Source organism: Suricata suricatta, chromosome 6 (assembly GCF_006229205.1).
Source record: "Suricata suricatta isolate VVHF042 chromosome 6, meerkat_22Aug2017_6uvM2_HiC, whole genome shotgun sequence".
Lineage (NCBI taxonomy): Eukaryota > Metazoa > Chordata > Mammalia > Carnivora > Herpestidae > Suricata > Suricata suricatta.
In genome coordinates, this window is record NC_043705.1 from 3,479,845 (window position 1) to 3,499,436 (window position 19,592).

At 42.4% G+C, this 19,592-nt stretch overlaps 1 protein-coding gene across 2 annotated transcripts in view; it reads right to left on the reverse strand.

Annotated features, from left to right (window-relative positions):
* Positions 1-2,604: 2,604 nt before the first annotated feature.
* PGBD2 (piggyBac transposable element derived 2) overlaps positions 2,605-19,592 on the reverse strand; it is a 51,186-nt gene continuing 34,198 nt past the window's right edge. For both annotated transcript variants that reach the window (XM_029941570.1, XM_029941569.1), the window contains exons 2-3: positions 14,088-14,151; positions 2,605-4,997 (exon numbers count right to left, since the gene is read on the reverse strand). In XM_029941570.1, the coding sequence (XP_029797430.1) occupies positions 3,239-4,997; positions 14,088-14,104 (1,776 nt within the window). In that variant the 5' untranslated portion in view covers positions 14,105-14,151 and the 3' untranslated portion in view covers positions 2,605-3,238. The remainder of the gene's footprint in view (positions 4,998-14,087; positions 14,152-19,592) is intronic.

Below are 19,592 nucleotides of genomic sequence, written 5' to 3' on the forward strand. Positions count from 1 at the left end.
AACTGTTTTATTGTTCATAAACTCCTGTAGCTTTTGCTGTTCTTAGAATCTCTTTAGATCTTCTGTTCTGAATGATAGTCTTGCTGGAGGAAGTATTCTTGCTTGCATAGTTTTCACATTTAGCACATTAACTATATCATGTCACTCCCTTCTGGCCTTCCAAGTTACTGTTAACTTGTCTGCTTCTAACCTTATGTGTCTACCCTTGTGCATTAAGGACATTTTGTCTTTAGCAGCTTTCAGAATTCTCTTTATCTTTGTATTTTGCAAGTTTCACTATGATATCTCATGGTATTGACCTGTTTTTGTTGATTTTGAGGGGAGTTCTCTGTGAGTCTTGGATTTGAATGCCTGTTCCCTTCCCAATATTAAGGAAGTTCTCAGCTATAATTTATTCAAATAAATCTTCTATCCCTTTTTCCTGCTACTCTTTGAGTCGTATGAGATAGATTTTATTGCACTTTATAGAAATATTGAGTTCCCTAAGTTTATATTTGCAATCAAATAGTTTTATTCCCCTCTCATTTTCTGGTTCATTATTTTCCATAATTTTATCTTCTATATCACATATTCGATCCTCTGCTTCTTTCATCCTCATTGTGATTAAACCCAGCCAGTTTTGCATCTCCATTATAGCACTGTTCATTTTGGACTGACTAGTTTTTAGATCTTTTCTCTCTATAGCCATGGTTTCTCTGGAGCCTTCTATGCTTTTTTCAAGTCCAGCTAGTATTCTTTGACTGTCATTCCAAAGTCTCCTTCAGATATATGACTTATATCTGTTTTGAACAAATACCTGCCTGTGGTTTCTAATTGATTTTCTTTGTGGAAGAATATCTGTCATTTTGTCTAGGCTTCTGTCTTTGGTTTGTTATGAACGCTTGCTAAGATTCCTCTTCCTGGGCGTAATGCTCTCCAGGGCCTTGCACTTGAGGAAGTGTTTCTGGTGTATAGTGTGTGCACCATACGTCTGCTGTTGTGATTTGGCTATTCTCTCCCCCAAGTCAGTCCTCTGTAGAATTCCTCCTTACCTATAGTGGGGAGTGTTTGGACCTTTAATCAGCTGTGTCTTGACTTGTTAAAATAAGCCTGATTTAAAAACAAAACAAAACAAATAAATAAGAAAAAAAAGTCCTTATCCAAAAAAAGAGAAAAGGTAAAGCAACCCAAAGAACCCAAACATAGACAAAATACCATAAGCTGAACTCAAGAAGAAGAAAAAAGAAAGAAAAAGAAATCAGTTTCAAAATACGAGAAAAGGAAACAAATAAAAAACTGTAGGCCTGACTTTAAAAGAAAAGAAAAGCCTCCTCTTGTTTCCAGCATAATCGAGGCTGATACTTTGGAGCACTCTACAATCATTAGACTTAGTGCATGTGGGGGAGCCTGTCTCAGTCCTCTGCGGGGAAAGCCGGGTGCACTGGCTCACATCCAGACCTCCCCTGTAAGATAACCATTGTAGGGGACAAGGGACCATGGTTTGGTGTAACCAGCTGTAGCTTCCACTAGGAGTGCTGTGTTACTTGCTGGTGTGATGAGCTGGTGGTTGGGGGTAGAGGGGACCATACTGCTCTCTCACGCCCAGGCAGAGAAGCTGGAACCTACAGCTGTTCAGGAAGCCCTCACAGACAACCAACCAGCCTCCTCTATGACCCATGGTTCATCAGATTGCTCTTCTTACTCTTTTGTGCCCAGGCCATCAATGTGCCTAGCGCCACAGCTCTCCAGTGCTTTATCTATGGCATATGGCTGGGACTCCTAGCTCCCAGATCCTAAGGAACCAGGCAAGACGCAGACTCGTTCCCCCACTTCAGAGGAGAGCTTCACAGCACTGCACTTGATACTATTCTGTCCCAGAAAAGTAGTCCCACGGCCATTTATGTGCCTGAAGTTTATGGTGAAATGCAACGAAAAGTTGCAACCACTTTATCCACCTTCTGCATGTACCTCTGTCCCCTGCTGTTGAATACCTGCTCAAAGATGCCAGTCGGGGCTTTCGTCCTTGGAAAGGCATTATAGCCTCTTCCAGATGCACTTGGGGAAGGGGAACTTTCTCTCTCAGTGAGACCAAAAGGATCCTCACACTACACTGTCTCTGTCTGCTCCTAGACTTCCCCTCCTCCTCTCCAGGAACACTGCTGCCCACCCAGACCTACTCCAGCAAATAGCACAGACTTACAAACACTCCCAAACCTTCCCTGTTTGCAAAACATTGGGATATTCAGTCCCTCACAATTCCCCCACCAATGGATTTGGGGGAGTGCTTTTCTTATGTGAACCCAATGCACTACTCTCCCCACTTCCCTTTCTCCTCTCTGCAAGAAGGGCTCCCATCCACTCTGCAGCACCATGGCTTTTCTCTCCCCCAGATCTCTCCACACCTGCCACGTTCTCTCCCTCAAATTATACAGAATGTTCTCTTAATCCTCAGGTCAGTTTCCTAGGTGTTTAAAATGAGTTGATGTTGACCTAGCTGTGTTTGAGGGACGGAGACTAGTCCAGAGCCCCCCTACCACTATCTTAACTCCTCCCCCTTATAAAATTAGAAGTTAAATCAGTGGGAAAATATAAATATTTTAATAAATGATGCAAACCATTGCTTAGGGGGGAAAAACAGATACTTATCTTACACTAGCTATAAAAATGAATTTCATAAGAATATACTTGTATTAGGAAAATATTTTTATCAAGAAAATACACAGGCTACAAATCTAGCCCTCTCGATAAACATAAAGCTGATTATCTATATTCCTGGACAGTTTGCTCGTGTTAAACTGAAATAAATATGATTAAAATCTCCTTCATCACACCGATGCCGTACCTACATTCCACTGTTCCACCTGATATTAACATCAAGAGTATACAATTATAAAATCCTTCTACTATTCATGAAGGTTTCTCTAAAGTTTTTGGCTCTGTTTGGTTTTCCTTACTAGGACTCACCTATCACCGAAAGCAAAATGTTTTACTTTAGTTGAAATAAATAACAGTATAATCTATAGATTTACAAACATCTATAATAACCAATGTAAATATTCATCTATGTTACATGTAGGCATCACAGAAGACAAAAGATAACTGTGATGGAGGTGGGGAGAAAATACAAGACCAAATCATTAGGGATTCAGGTGTTTTTTTCCCACACAATTAAAACACAAGTGCTCCGTCTGCTATATAAAATCAGCAGTAAACGTCTTATAAACCAAATATCCACAGGGCTCTTTCCGTCCACTGTGCATCACCGAATGTGGTACTCCCTGAAACACTTGGCATGGACACCCTTCTGGCATTTCTCGCAGCGGGTGTTGGTCTGTGAGTGGCACAGGGCACAACGAGTCCTCTTGTCCTGGTGGACGATCCAGTGCCCAATCATGTCAAAGCGGCTCTCAGTTTCCAGCCGTCTGCTTCGCCTCCCTTGGGAAGACATGTCAGCGTTGCTCTCCAGGTACACGCAGGCCACGTATCTCCGGAAGGCCAGGAGGTCGACCTGGGCATCACGGCTGCAGATCCTGTGTAGCTGCCACGCGTTATTGAGGGCAGCATCGATGACATAGCCAATGAAGCTTGAGTACCACTTCATGCCCCGGATCTTCACCTTGTATTTGGCAATGTTCTGGTCCATCCGGCTGACACCCCCAGCTTTCTCCTGGTATAGCTTCACCAGGGACGGCTGGTGGACCTGGGTCCGTGTTTTGGCTATTCCTGAATAATGACTGGTCAGCCCCACTGGCTCTATGCCCGCAGCATTGGAGCAGATGTTGACCACGCTGCTGTCACACCAGCGGCACACAATAATCTCTTCACTCTCATCCACTTTATAATCAAATGAACCCCTCTTCATTTTCTTAAGTTCTTTGGGATCTTTGAGAGGACATCGCTCAGTCCTGTATTCACGAACAGTTCCTGTGGCCTTCACCCCCTTTTTCCTCAAAATGGACATGAGTTTGACACTTGTAAAAACCTTGTCAAAAAATACGTGGTATGGCAGACAGCCACGCTCCTGAAGAGCATCCACAAATTTTACCACCATACTGCCTCCCAAGTCCAAGCCCCTGTCTGACTTGGTAAACAGCGTGCCCTGTGAGGGCTCGAACCACACCAGATAGCCCCCGCTGGTGGTCCCACACCAGATCTTGTAGCCCAGCCGCACTGGATTCCCCGCAGGCAGCTGCTTGGATCCCCGGTGCCCAAAGTATTCACACATGGACTCACCAAAGCTGTAGAACTCTTCCAAGGGTGCATGCTTCTGGAAATTGCAATTCATCCGGACAATGAGAGGCCTGACCTTGGCAAATCTATCACTTTCATCCAGCTCATTATTATCTGCAAAATGCATGTATGAAAAGATCAGTTCAAACCTGTCCCTTCTAATTGCATCAGCCACAAGATGATGATGTGAATCAGGAGATGTTTCCCAAAACATCCTTCTCCTTGGATAGGATATATACCCACTTAAAATCAAAATTCCCAAAACACACTTTAATTCCTGGGCTGTGAGACCGAGGTTGACATTTTTCTGCCAAGCATAACGATTGGTTTCATTAACAATGAAATTAATCGTGCCTTCATCAAAAAACAACTCAAATAGGCCTACAGGACTCAATTCCTGGCTTTTGAGATCCTCTATATGAGGATCTGACGGAGTCCAACTGCTGAAGTTGGGTCGGATATCTCTCTTGATCCAAACACGCTGAGGGTCCACTACTGCCTTCTGCCTCTTCATGGCTGGTGGCGGCTGCAGGCCATCCTCCTCCTCAGTGCCAGAGTCCTCGGGCACGACAGAGGCATGCAGCACACTACCAGGCAGATGAGAGTCTCGCTGGCCATCTTCGTCACCCGAGTCCTCATCAGTGAAGTCCCCTGAGGCGTTGTCAGGTGGCGCGATGAAGATCTCTTCCCTGCCGTGGCTGGGACCCTCCTTCTCCAACGCGTTCAGAACCTCAAGTAGCTTCATGGACTTTCGCTTTGAACTGCCACCTCTCCCGACAGTAGAACTGCTGCAATGACAGGACACAAAATGAAGTGAGGTAACACAGGGGAGACTTTTTCAACAGAAAACCCTGTTAAAGCACCACCTGAGAGGAGGGCGCTCCCACTGCAGAGCACCTGAGCTTGAACTGCATTTTGGAGCAGCACTACTAGGCACAGTACGAGGTACGGAAATTTTGCAAACACAAGTTACTCTTTCAAGTGCAAAAGGATTTTAATGATAGGAGGTATTCTAGGGGCATCTGGGTGGCTCAGTCGGTTAAGCATCGACTTCAGCTCAGGTCATGACCTCACAGTCCATGGTTCAAGCCCCGCGTTGGGCTCTGTGCTGACAGTTCAGAGCCTGGAGTCTGCTCAGATTCTGTGTCTCCCTCTCTCTCTCTGCCCCTCCCCCACTCGCTCTCTGCTCTGTCTCTCAAAATAAAATAAAGACATTTAAAAAAATTTTTAAAAACGATAGGAGGTATTCAAAGAGAGGTTCCAGGGAGGGGGGAGGTAAGACAGTGGAGAAGTAGGGGGGCACTGGGGTTTCCTCATCCCCCAAACACAGCTCTACTGAGGTCAGGTCACTTGAACACCCAGGAAATCCATCTGCAGAGTGGCAGAAGGATCAGTACAGTTGGAAGGAGACAGCATGGCAGGTGTGAGGTGCATGGATGTGAATTGGGGGACAGAAAAATTGCGGTGGTTCAGAGTGGAAGGCAACCCTCTCTGCTGATAGGAAAAAGGGAGGGAAAGAGAGAGGTGTTAAGAGAATGCAATATTGGGTTCGCACGAGAGGAAAATCTCTCTGGACCACAGACTGAGATACAAGAAGTACTGAACTGAGTATTGCAGGTTTTTGTTCTGTTGTTTGCTTGTTTGTTTGCAAACAGCATGTGGAGCTCAACTCTAAAGTTTTGGAAGTGCGTGACTCGCTAGAGCAGAGCTGGAGTGTGTGGTCACGGAGAGGAGGAGGGAGCTGACCCTGGCGTGCACAGCCTGGTGCAGGGAACTTCAGGGCAGGCTGGGAGAGAACATTCCCCTTCCTGGAGTACTTTTGGAAGAGGTTTTATTGCCTCTCCAAGGAAAAAAGAACCGACAGGTGCCAGCCAATGGCCTTTCATCAGAAGGGGACAGAGGTACAGCCGAGGACATATAACCTTGTTGCTGCTTCCAGTGGTGCTACACCATACATTCCACACCCTGCTGACAAGGGACTGCTCTTCTGGGACGAAAGCCATCTGACACATCATGCAGAAGCTCTACTCCAGGGGAAGGATGCAGGTCCATACAGTGCTCGGTCCTTAAGGTTTCAAGTTTTGTACCCCAGCTGCACACCAAGGAAAAACTTAAGGGAGCTGCTTTGCAGGGTGAGCTGACGGCTCCTACTATCTGTGAAGGCTGCCTGAATAGCTGGGGAACTGAGGCCCTGTCTGGGGACGCAAGATTGGGGTGGTGCCATTTCCCCCGACACCAACAGAGTGGGTCTTCTGAGGCCAACACAGCAGCCCCCAGGAGAGGTGGGACCCCGTTACACCAGAGCCCACCTCCAAGTGCTGGGAACTGCTATTTACTGGAGTAAGGCTGACTCTGCGCCAACGCAGTCAGTGTCTCATGAACACGACCAGCTCAGGGAGCACCTCGCATGAACCACCTGTACTGAAAATTGAATGCTCCAAAGTGACATGTGCAGTCTTGGTGGACACAGAACCAGATTTACCTTTTTTAATCAACTGACTCCCCCCCCTTTTTTCTTTCTTTCTTTTTTCTTCTAGAATCAGGTTCATACTGTTTTGTATGTTCATTAGTTTGATACTTTCATTTCCTTTCTCCTTTTTTGGGGGGTTAGGGTTCTTTTTTCTTTTATTTGTCTTATTTATTTATTATTTTTTTAGCTTTCTTTTTCTTTGGATTCGGCTTAGAGTTGTTTTGATTGGTATTTTTTTGCTCCTTTTCCTTTTCTTCTTTTTCAGGATCAGTTTTTCTTCTTTATTTTCTGGGCTTATTTTAATAAATCAAAGCAAGCCCAGCTAAAGGTTCAAACACTCTGCAGAGGGAAGAAATAACAGCCAAAATGCAACACACAGCATACACCAGAAACAATTCCTGAGGTGCCAGGCCATGGACAGTGTATGACCCCATTTTAATATAGCATTACTCTCAGGTGCAAGAAACAAAAGAAGCTTTCAAAACACACAAAAGACAGAAACTTCCCAAAAATGACATGAAAGTGGAATTCTCCCCAAAAGAAAGGTCAAGAGGAAATCACAGCCAGGGACTAGCTCAAAAAAGATATTAGCACTATATTGGAACAAGAATTTAAAACAGCAGTCATAACACTAGCTGGGATTGAAAAAAGCATAGAAGATACCAGAGAAACCATGCTACATGGGTCAAACACCTAAAATCTGGCCAGTCTAAACAAAAACTGCTATAACTGAGATGCAGATCCAACTGGATACAGTCACAGTGAGGCCTGAATAAGCAGAGGAGAGAATAGGTGATTTGAAGATAAAATTATGGAAAATAATGAAGGTGAGAAGAAGAGGGAAAGAAAACTATTAGATGACTAGGAGAGACTGAGGGTACAGAGTGATTCCATAAAACAAAACAATATCCAGATGGCAGGAGTCCCAGAATAAGGGCAGGAAAAAGGAACAGAAGGTTTATTTGAACAAATTTTAGCTGACAACACCCCTAACCAGGGGAAGGAAAGAGGTATTCAGAAGTCCAAGAGCCACAGAGAACTTCCCTCAAAATCAACAAAAACAGGTAAACACCATGATATATTATAGTGAAACTTACAAAATACAAAGATAAACAGAGAATTCTGAAAGCAGCTAAGGACAAAGGACCATAACCTACACGCATAGACACTTGAAGTTAGTAGCAGACCTGCCCACTGAAATGTGACAGGCCAGAAGGAAGGGGAACAAAATATTCAATGTTCTGAATAGAAAAAATATGCAGCTGAGATTTCTTTCTTTATTCTACAAGTTTGTCACTCAGAATAGAAGGATAAGTAAAGAAATCTCCAGAAAAACAAACTCTGCAGGAGTTTGTGACCACTAAACTGGACCTGCAAGAAAACATAAGGGCAATTCTTTATGTGGAGGAAAACAAAAAAGACCAAAGCAATGAAGACTACAAAGGATCAGAAAACATCACCAGAAACACCAGCTACAGGTTAAGAAAATGGGACTAGTTTCATACCTTTCAATAATCACTCTGAATGTTAAAGCACTAAATGCTCCAACCAAAAGACATATAGTATCGGAATGGATTTTTAAAAAAAGATCAATCTATGTGCTGCCTACAAGAAGCTCACTTTAGAGCTAAAGTTACCTGCAGATTAAAAGTGAGGGCATGGAAAACCATCTATCATTATATGCCAACAAACAAGGCAGTCTTGAAGATGGACCAATTTCCTAGGAACTCCCAAACTCCCAAAACTGTAACAGGAAGAAATAGAAAATTTGAACAGGCCCATAACCAGCAAAGAAATTCATTCCATCGGTAATCAAAAATCTCCCCACAAACAAGAGTCCTTGTCCAGACGGTTTCCCAGAAGAATTCCAGCAGACATTTAGAGAAGAGTTAATACCTATTTTCAATTGTTCCAAAAAATAGAAATGGAAGGACAGCTTCCAAACTCATTCTCTGAAGTCAGCATTACCTTGACTCCAAAACCATAGACCCCACAAAAACTGAGAATTACAGGCCAACATCCTTAATAAATCTAGATGCAAAAATTCTTAATGAGATACTAGCATATCAAATATTCAACTGGATATTAGAAGAATTATTCACCATTATCAAGTGGGATATATTCCTGGGCTGCAGAGCTGGTTCAATATTCACAAATCAATCAATGTGATACATCACATTAATAGAAGAAAGGATAAGAACCATATATGATCCTGTCAGTTGATGGGGTTGCTATTTTAGATGGATGATGAGTGAAGACTCACAAGGCAGGTAGCCTGAAAAAAGAGGGAGGAAGCCTTACAGACAGATAGAAACAGGGTGTCCCAGGCAGAGAAAAAGAACGGCATGCACAAGGCCCTGAGGCTGAAGGGACTTGATAACTGTAAACAGCAAGGAGGCCCATGCGACTTCAGATGTAGTGAATGGAGGAGATCAGAGCACACGCAGCCAGGACCAGGACCCACAGGGCTCTCCAGGCCCTAATGAGGACTTTCAGTTGTGTTCGGCTGTCACAGGAAGCCCTCTAGTAGAATGGAGAAGGGCAGTGCGGCACATGAGGCTGTGAGAATGGATGGGCAAAGAAGGTGGGCTCTACTGCTGCCCGTGTCACTCTGGCCCAACCTCCACATGAGAAGAATCTCACACCAGAGGGAAGACACAGGCTTTACTGCAGAGGCTATTTCTCTGCTGACCTGCCCCCGGACTTGAGAGATCAGACTGCATTAGAGATTCACCCCAATCTCACCTGGTGACCACAGACTCCACCAGCCTGCTGGAAGGGCACAGGAGATCTGACCTCAGGGAAGGCAAGTTACTTCTCATGCTCCGTGTGGGCCAGAGAGGGAGCCCAGCTTTCAGGAATAGGAAATCGGAAGCACTTCCCATGGATGCCAGACTGAGAGGTTCCCAGGGGACAGCAGACAACGTGTCACCTTCTCAGCCTCTCCTATTTTGAAGCAGCAGATCCAGGCCTATAGAGTCAGGGTTCCTACCACTCTCACTATCTAAGCTCATGGTTGCCCCCATGCCTCCAAACACCTTCTGCACGTGGCTGTGAAGACTCCTGGAGTAGGGCAAGGGGATTAAGATGGCGAAGTAGTACAGGGGGACCCTATACTTGCCTTGTCCATCAAACACAGCTAGATAAATATCAAATCATTCCAAACACCCAGGAAATCAATCTGAGGACTGTGAGAACAAACTGCACAACTAGAGGGAGAAAGAGGCAACATCGTGAAAGGTTGGAGGTGTAGAGAAGTGATTAGCAGGAGGAAAGAATTATGGGTGCTGTGGGGGGCAAAGAGCCCTGATTACAGAGGAAAAAGAGATTCAGGAGAGAGTGTGCATGTGAGAGCATGTGCATGCAGGGCACTGCGCAAGAAAAACACTTCCCTGAAACCACTGAGGCAGAAAACAATTGGGGCTGACTATCGCCAAGTTTATCTAAGCAGCAAACTCAAGTCTGAAGTTTTGGAAGTCTATGCCAGCACCAGAGATGAAGCCTGGCCAGCACAGATGTGGTCCTGTGTAGAAGGAGGGCAGAGGCCCTAGAGCAGATCGGTGGTCTGAGGACATGCTGGGTCACGCTAGGACAGAGAGATCTTCTTGACGGTTTCCTGAACATCAGTGGGTGCAAACTCCCCTTTCCAGGGAAGATAACAGGCTGAAACCATATTAATTCCCTGCGCATCAGCACAGATGGACTTCAGTGAGCAGAAAGAAACACACCTAGTATTGAGGTTCTATTATTAGATTTGTATTATATTGCTTTCTTTGTAATTTTTTATTTTAATTGTTTAATTTATTAAATTTTTTTGCCTCCAAAATGACAGTACAGAAAGAGTAGAAAAAAAGAATAGGAAAAAATGACAGCCAGGGAGTTAGTCAACACAGACATAAAAATAATGAGAATTTAAAACCACGATTATAAGAATATTAGCTGGAGTTGAAAAAGGCACAGAAGATGCCAAAGAATTCCTTTCTACAGAGATAAAAGAACTAAAATCTAGTCAGGCCAAAATTAAAAATACTATAACCAAGAAGCAATCTTGAATGGATGCCTTGAACCCAAGAATGAACAAAGCAGAGAAGCAAATCAATGATATATAAGATAAAATTATGGAAAATAAGGAAACAGAAAAAAAGAAGGAAAAGACTGTAAGACTCAGAGAATTCAGCAAACTATTAAAGAGGAAAAACATTTGTATCATAGGAGTCACAGAAGATGAGGAGAGAGAAAAAGGGGCAGGAGGTTTACGTGAACAAATTATAGCTGAAAACTTTTCTGATCTGGGTAAAGACACAGACATCAAAATCCAAGAAGCACAGAGAACTCCCATTAGATTTAACAAAACTGACATCACTACAGCATATCATAGTCAAATTCACGAAACACACGGACAAGGAAGGAACCCTGAAAGCAGCAAGAGAGAAAAGTCCTTAACCCACAAGGGAAGACAGAGCAAGCTTGCAGCAGATACATCCACAAATATATGGCAGGCCTGAAAGGAGTGGCAGGATATATTCAATGGGCTGAATAAGAAAAATATGCAGCCAAGAATTCTTTACCCAGAAAGGCTGTCATTCAGACTAGAAGGAGAGAGAAATCGCTTCCCAGACAAACAAAAATTAAGGATTTACTGACCACAAAACCAGCCCTGCAAGAAATTGTAAGGGGGACTTTTGAGTGGAGAAAAAGCAAACAAACAAACAAACAAAGGAACAAACGAAAAACAGACCAAAGACAACAGAGACTAGAATGGTCCAGAGAGAACATCATCAAAAACACCAACTTTACAGTACACACAATGGCACTAAATTAATATCTTTCAGTAACCACTCTCAATGTAAAAGAAATGTATGCTCCAATCCAAAGACATAGGATATGAGAATGAATAAAAAAAACAACACTCATTTATACGCTGCTTACAAGAGACTCATTTTAAATCAAAAGACATATGCTGATCGAACATAAAGGGATGGAGAACCGTCTATCGAGCCAATGGACATTAAAGGAAAGCTGGAGTAGCCATACCTACATCAGAAAAACTAGATGTTAAAGCTAAGACTGTAACAAGAGATGAGGAAGGGCATTATATAATAAGCAAGGGGTCCATCTACCAAGAAGATCTAACAGTTTGTAAATATGTATACCACCACTTTGGGAGCAACCAAGTTATAAATCAATAAATCACAAAAAGAAAGAAACTCATTGATAATAATACCATAGTAGTAGAGGACTTTAACACCCAAATTACAGTAATGGGCAGATTATCTAACTGGAAAATCAACAAGAAAACAATCTCCTTGATTGATACAACGCACTAGATGGACTTAACAAGTATATTCAGAACATTCTATTCTAAAGTAACAGAATACATATTCTTTTCCAGTGCACATGTAACATTCTCCAGAAAAGATCACATACTGGGTCACAAATCAGCTCTCCGCAAGTACAAGAAGGTTAATATCATACCATAGATATTTTTAGACAAAAACTCTATGAAACTTGAAATCCACCATAAGAAAAAAATTTAGAAAGACCACAAATACTTGGACATTAAAAAACATCCTACTAAAGAATGAATGGGTTAACCAAGAAAGTAAAAAATAAATTAAAAAACACATGGGAGCCAATAAAATGAAAACAGTACAGTCCAAAACCTCTGGGATGGAGCAAAGGCAGTCATAAGAGGAAAGTGTATAGTAATCCAGGCCTTCCTAAAGAAGGAAGAAAACTCTCAGATACACAACCTAAACTTATGCCTAAAGGAGTTGGGAAAACAATAGCAAATAAACCCCCAAACCAGCAGAAGAGGGAAATAATAAACATTTGAGCAGAAATCAATGATATCGAAATTAAAAACAACAACAACAAAAACAGTAGAATGGATCAATGAAACCAGGAGCTGGTTCTTTGAAAGAATTAACAAAATTGATAAACCCCTCACCCTATTTATTACCCTCCCCCCAAAATAATCCAGTTAAAAAATGGGCAGAAGACATGAATAGAATCTTTGCCAATGAAGACATCCAGATCACTAGTAGAAACATGAAAAGATGTTCAACATCACTCATCAAGGAAATACAAATCAAATCTACAATGAGATATCACCTCACACCTGTCAGAGTAGCTAAAATTAACAAAAGAAAGAACAAATGTAGGAGAAAATGTAGAGAAAGGGGAGCCCTCTTTCACTGATGGTGGGAATGCAAATTGGTACAGCCACTGTGCAAAACAGTATGGAGAATTACCCTAAGATCCAGCAGTGGTACTACTAGATATTTATGCACAGAATACAAAAATACAGATTCTAAGGGGCATGTGCACCTGTATTTATACCAACATTATCAATAATACCCAAATTATGGAAGGAGACCAAATGTCCATCAATTGATAAATGGATAAAGATGTTGTGTGCATGCATGCAAGCGCATGCACACACACACACAATGGAATATTAGTCATTGAAAAGACTGAAATCTTGTCATTTGCAAATTCACAGATGGAGGTAGAGTGCATTAAGTGAAATAATTCAGTTAGAGAAAGACAAATACTTTATGATTTCACTCATATGTGGAATTAGGGAAAAAAATGCACATAGGGAAGGAATAAAAAAAAAGAGGGATGAAATCCATAGGAGATTCTTAACTACAGAGAACAAGCTGAGGGTTGCTGGAGGAGAGATGGATGGGGAGACGGGCTAAATGGGTGATTGGCATTAAGGAGGACATTTTTGAGGAGCACTAGGTGTTATATGTGAGTGATGAATCACTAAATTCTCATCCTGAAACCAATATTACACTACATGTAAACTACCTAGAATTTAAATAAAACTTGAAGTAAACAAACAAAAAGAATCCTGGATGGGGAAGGCTTGCAGGAACTGAAGCAGCCCCACTAGCAAACATCTTGTGCATTAAAAGATGAGGAAAGTAAATAACATTAAAAAAATTAATGTTTATTCATTTTTGAGAGACAGAAAGGGAGAGAGAGAGAGTGGGAGAGCGGCAGAGAGGGAGGATGTCACAGGATCTGAAGCAGGCTCCAGGCTCTGAGATGTCAGCACAGAGCCCGATGCAAGGCTCCAGCCCACGAACTGTGAGATCATGGGACGCTAATCAGACATTTAACTGACTGAGACACCCAGGCGCCCCAGAAAGTGAATCACATTTTTAGATCAAGTGTAGACACTGGAACTACAGGGCCACACTTATCCCACATACACTACCTTGTCTGCCTTACCTTTTCTCCATCCTCCCTGGTCTCTGCTCTCTTCCTCACTTTTCCTTCCTAGACACCAAATGCTTAGTGAGGCCAGTAAGACTAGGGCTAAAAATGCCATGGGTGTGGGAGTCTAAAAGGAGAATTAATTACTTGCATAAAGTCTTCATCAAACAGCACTAACCTTGAAGCTGAAGCCATGATATACTGGGAACACAGAGTGGTCTTTATGTGCAAAGTCAAAGAATCTGTAAGAAAACAGAAATTGATTTTTTAAAAATCGTATCTTAAGTAGCAAGGCAATAGGACTCTCTAAACCATTTAAGGATAAAAACATTTCTAGCTTAAGGTTAACCCGCAGAGTAAACGGATTGTGTCAACAGAGGGACAGCGTCCAGCCAAATGGTTACCCAGAGGGAAGAACGTGAGATCTCCACCTCACACCTCACACCAAAGTACACTGTAGGGCGGAGTCTCCCATCATCAGGATGACTGTCATGTTGGCTGGACGAGTCTTTGTTGGAGGGCTGTCCTGCGTGGTATGGATGTTTAATAGCTCCCCAGCCCTCTATCCACTAGAAACCAGAACCCATCAGCTATTTGTAGAAATAAAAAATGTTTCCAGATATTGTCAAGTGTCCCAGGGGGTCAAAAATGCTCCTAGCAACTACTATTCTGTATCAGGCTTGCCAATGAAAGTTATTATAATAACGGAAATGTTTTGTCTCATTGGTACCCAACATGGTAGCCACGGACCACATGTGGTTATTAAACATCGATATATGGCTTGTGACTGAGAAAGTGAATTTTTAATTTTATGTGATTTCCATTAATTTTATTATTTTTTTTTAATGTTTCATTTAGTTTTTTGAGAGCGAGAGAGGCGTGAGCAGGGGAGGGGCAGAGAGAGAGGAAGACACAGAATCGGAAGACAGGCTCCAGGCTCTGAGCTAGCTGTCAGCGCAGCGCCTGGAGCAGGGCTTGAACGCATGCTCGAAGCCAAGAACGTGAGATCATGACCTGAGCCGACGCTGGACGCTCAACCAACTGAGCCACCCGGGCACTCCGAGTCTTTTTTTTTTTTTTAAGTTTATTTTTTATTTTTGAGAGAGAGCACAAGTGGGAGAGGGGCAGAGAGGGAGAGCAAGACACAAAATCCAAAGCAGATTGAGCTGTCAGCGCAGAGCCCCACATGGGGCTCGAACCCACGAATTGTGAGATGATGACCTGAGCCCAAATTGGACATTTAACCGACTGAGCCACCCGGGCGCCCCATTTTTCTTGTAAATAGTCACATCTGCCTTGCAAGTGCCCAGTGCATTGGACAGCGAAGTCCTAGATGTGTAAAGAACTAATGATGAAACAAGATTCTCCTTAACAACCAATGGATTAAAGAGGAAATTAAAGAGAAAAGTAAAGTATCTTGTTGGAGTGCCTGCGGGGCTCAGTTGGTTAAGTGTCAGATTCTTGTTTTCAGCTCAGGTCATGATCTTGTGGGTCATGAGATTAAGCCCTGCATCAGCGTCCACGCTACCAGCACGGGGCCTGCTTGGGATTCTTTCTCTCCCTCTCTCTCTCTGTCCCTCCCCTCTTTGTGCTCACGTGCTTACATGTGTGCGCGCTCTCTCTCTCTCTCTCTCTCTCTCTCTCTCTCAAAAATAATAAGCATTAAAACAAATTAAGGAGTAACTGGGTGCCTCAGTCAGTTGAGCATCCGACTTCAGCTCAGGTCATGACCTCAGTTTGTGAATTCAAGCCCCACATCGGGCTCACTACTGTCAGAGCACAGCCTGCTTCAGATCCTCTGTCCCTCTCTCTCTGCCCCTCCCCCACTTGCCCTCTCTCAAAAAATAAATATTTTTAAAAATAAAAAGTATGTTGAAACAAAGAAATAAACACAATATATCAAAACATACAGGATGCAGAAAATGATTTCTAGGAGAGAAGTTTATAGCTATAAACATATACATTAAGTAAATAGAAAGAGCCCAAATAACTTAACTTTATATCTTAGGAACTATAAAAAGAATAGATGAATGGATGAAAAATATGTGGTACAATGGAATATCATTCACCCATAAAAAGAATGAAATCCTGGGCCCCAGGTTACAATTGTGGAGGAGTAGGGTGACCCTAAGCCTGCCTCCTCCCTTGACCAGAGCTAGATAAATATCAAATCATTATAAACACCCAAGAAACCAAGCTGAAGACTGAGAGAACAAAGCTGCACATCTACAAGCAGAAAAAAGACCACCTCAAGGAAGGTAGGAGGTGCGAAGAATTGACTTGGAAAGAAAAGAGCTGCAGTTGCTGCAAAGGACATGGAGCCCTAAATATGGACAAAGAGGAATAAGAGAGAATGTGAGAGTGAGAAAAAGAGTGAAAATGTACAGGGGATTGCAACAAGAAAACTCTTCCCCAAAACCAATGAGTGTCAAAAGGAAAGGGTTTAAATGCAGAAAGTTTTTTATACACAGCACAATGCAGAGTCTGAGGTTTCAGGATTCAGTGCCATCACCATGGTTGTGCCTGGCAGCATTAGCAACGCTCTGGTGGGGAAGGGGGGCAGAGAACCAGGAGCAGGCAGACCCGAAGATCCCCTGGATCACTTAAGGAAGAAAGAGTCCCCCTGCCTGGAGTGCACTGACAGAGGTGATGTGCCCTCTCTGCGAGCAAGAGATGCCCCATTCATCAGCAAAGGGACAAAGACACTGGCTGACAGCAGCAAGCCTTGGTGCTGGTTTTGTGCTATGATTTACCATAAATTCAGAACTGCTGTGCAGCTGCACAACTGTCTTCCTGGCACAGCACACAGCCACACCCTCCCCGAGAGGATCAGCAGGGGCCTGTACTTCGAAGTGAGTTTTGAAACTCAGACATGCCACAGATAAAATGCAGAAGTGCTGTGCTGCCTGATAGGCAGACAGTTAAGACATAGTGTAATGACGGGTATCTGACAGAAGCTTAGAACAAAAGAAGGGTGACTGTTTGATCACCCGTGAGGGCTTTCTGAGGAGTGGCATACATGAGGTCCCTGCTCCAGACATGAGAAAGCAGGGCAAAGCCATTCTACCCCCACCCTTAAACTCTGACCAACTTCAATGAGCAAAACAGCACCACCAAGTGGAAGTTGGAGCTGCTTACAGCAAGTCCCACCCCACCGCACTCTGCAGGTGCAACCAGACTAGGGCAAGTCCTCCGGAAAGTCAAAGTGATCAGCTCCTTTCCCAGAAGATCAGCATAAATCCCTCACATGCACCAAGTCGACTGATCATACAGTGCTGCAAACTTCAGCTCTGGGGGAAACAAGATCTAGCCTCCTTTGGACACACATACACAATTACATAGTCCATTAACCTTCAACAAAGCAGGAAAGAGTATCCAATGGAAAAAGTCTATTCAAAAAATGGTGGTGGGAAAACTGGACAGCAACATGCAGAAAAAATGGACCACTTTCCCATACCATACACAAAAATATATTTAAAATGGATCAAAGACCTAAATGTGAAACCATCAAAATCCTAGAAAAGAATACAAGCAGCAACCTCTTAGACCTTGGCCACAGCAACTTCTTACTAGATACATCACTGGAGGCAAGGAAACAAAAGCAAAAATGGGCTATTGGGACTTGATAAAGAAGAAAAGGTCCTTCACAGTGAAGTAATTATTAACCGATCTAAAACGCAGCCAGGAGAAGACATTTCCAAATGACATATCTGATTGATAAAGGGTTAGTAGCCAAACTTTATAAAGAACTTACCAACTCAGCACCAAAAAACAAATAATCCACTGAAGAAATGGGAGAGGATATGAATAGAAACTTTTCCATAGAAGACATCCAGATGTCTAAGAGACACATGAAAAGATGCTCAACATCACTCAATATTAGGGAAATACAAATCAAAACCACAGTGAGATACCACCTCACACCTGTCAGAATGGCTAAAATTAACAACGCAAGAAACAACAGATGTTGGTGGGATTGTGGAGAAAGGAAAACCCTGGTGGGAATGCAAACTAGTACAACCACTCCGGAGAACAGAATGGAGGTTCCTCAGAAAGTTAAAACTAGAACTAGTTTTAACTAGTTATGATCCAGCAGTTGCACTATTAGATATTTACCCAAAGGACATAAAAATAGAGATTTGAAGGAGTCAGTGGACCCCAAAGTTTACTGCGACCTTATTAACAATAGGCAAACTATGGAAAGAATCCAAATATCTATCAACTGATGAATGGATAAAAAATGAACACATGCACACACACACACACATAGAACATTACTCAGCCTTCAAAACGAATAAATCCTTGCCATTTGCAAAGAGGTGGATGGAGCTACAGTATATTATGCTAAGTGAAATAAGTCATTCAGAGAAAAACAAATACCACATAATTTCACTCAAATGTGCAATTTAAGAAACAAAACAGATGAACATATGGAAGAGGAAAAAAATAAAGGGAAGGAAACCATAAGACTCTTAATGATCAAGGATAAACAGGGTTGATGGAGCGAGGTGGGTGGGGGATGGGCAAAATGGGTGATGGGTCCTAAGGAGGGCACTTGTGATGATGAGCACTGGATGTTGTATGTAAGTGATGGATCATTTTATTCTACTCCTGAAACCGATATTGCACTGTATGTCAACTAGCTTGTAACTAAATACAAATTTAAAAAGAAAAAAAGAAGACTCGATAAAGAAAATGCGGTATATACTTACAATGTAGTATTATTCAGCCTTAAAAAGGAATAAAATCTTGTTACATGTTATAGCATGGATGAAACTTAAGGACATTATGCTAAATGAAATTAAACCAGTCACAAGACAAATACTGTATGATTCTATTTATATGAGGTATCTAAATTACTCCAATTCACAATTCAGAACACAAAAAAACATAAAATACCTAGGAATAAACCTAACCAAATGTGTTAAAGACCTGTATGATGAAAACTATAGAAGACTTATGAAGGAAATTAAACACACAAAGAAATGGAAAAACATTCCGTGCTCATGGATCGGAAGAATAAACATTGTGAAAATGTCATTATTACCCAAAGCAATTTACACATTCAATGCAATCCCCATCAAAGTTGCACCAGCATTCTTCTCAAAGCTAGAACAAACTATCTTAAAATTCATATGGAACCACAAAAAAACCCCGAATAGCTAAAGTCATATTGAAGAAGGAAACCAAAATGGTAGGCATCACAATCCCAGACTTCAGCCTCTACTACAAAGCTGTCATCATCAAGATAGTATGGTATTGGCACAAAAACAGACACAGAGACCAATGGAATAGAATAGAGAACCCAGAACTGGACCCACAACTATATGGCCCATTAATCTTTGACAAAGCAGGAAAGAGTATCCAATGGAAAAAAGACAGCCTCTTCAACAGGTGGTATTGGGAGAGCTGGACAGCAACATGTAGAAGAATGAAATTAGACCACTTTCTTACACCATTCACAAAAATAAAATCAAAATGGCTGAAGGACCTGAATGTGAGACAGGAAACCATCAAAACCCTAGAGGAGAAAGCAGGAAATAGCCTCCTAGACCTCAAGCGCAGCAATTTCCTACTCAATACATTCCCAGAGACAAGGGAATCAAGAGCGAAAATGAAATATGGGACCTCATCAAGAGAAAAAGCTTCTGCACTGCAAAGGAAACAATCAAGAAAACTAACA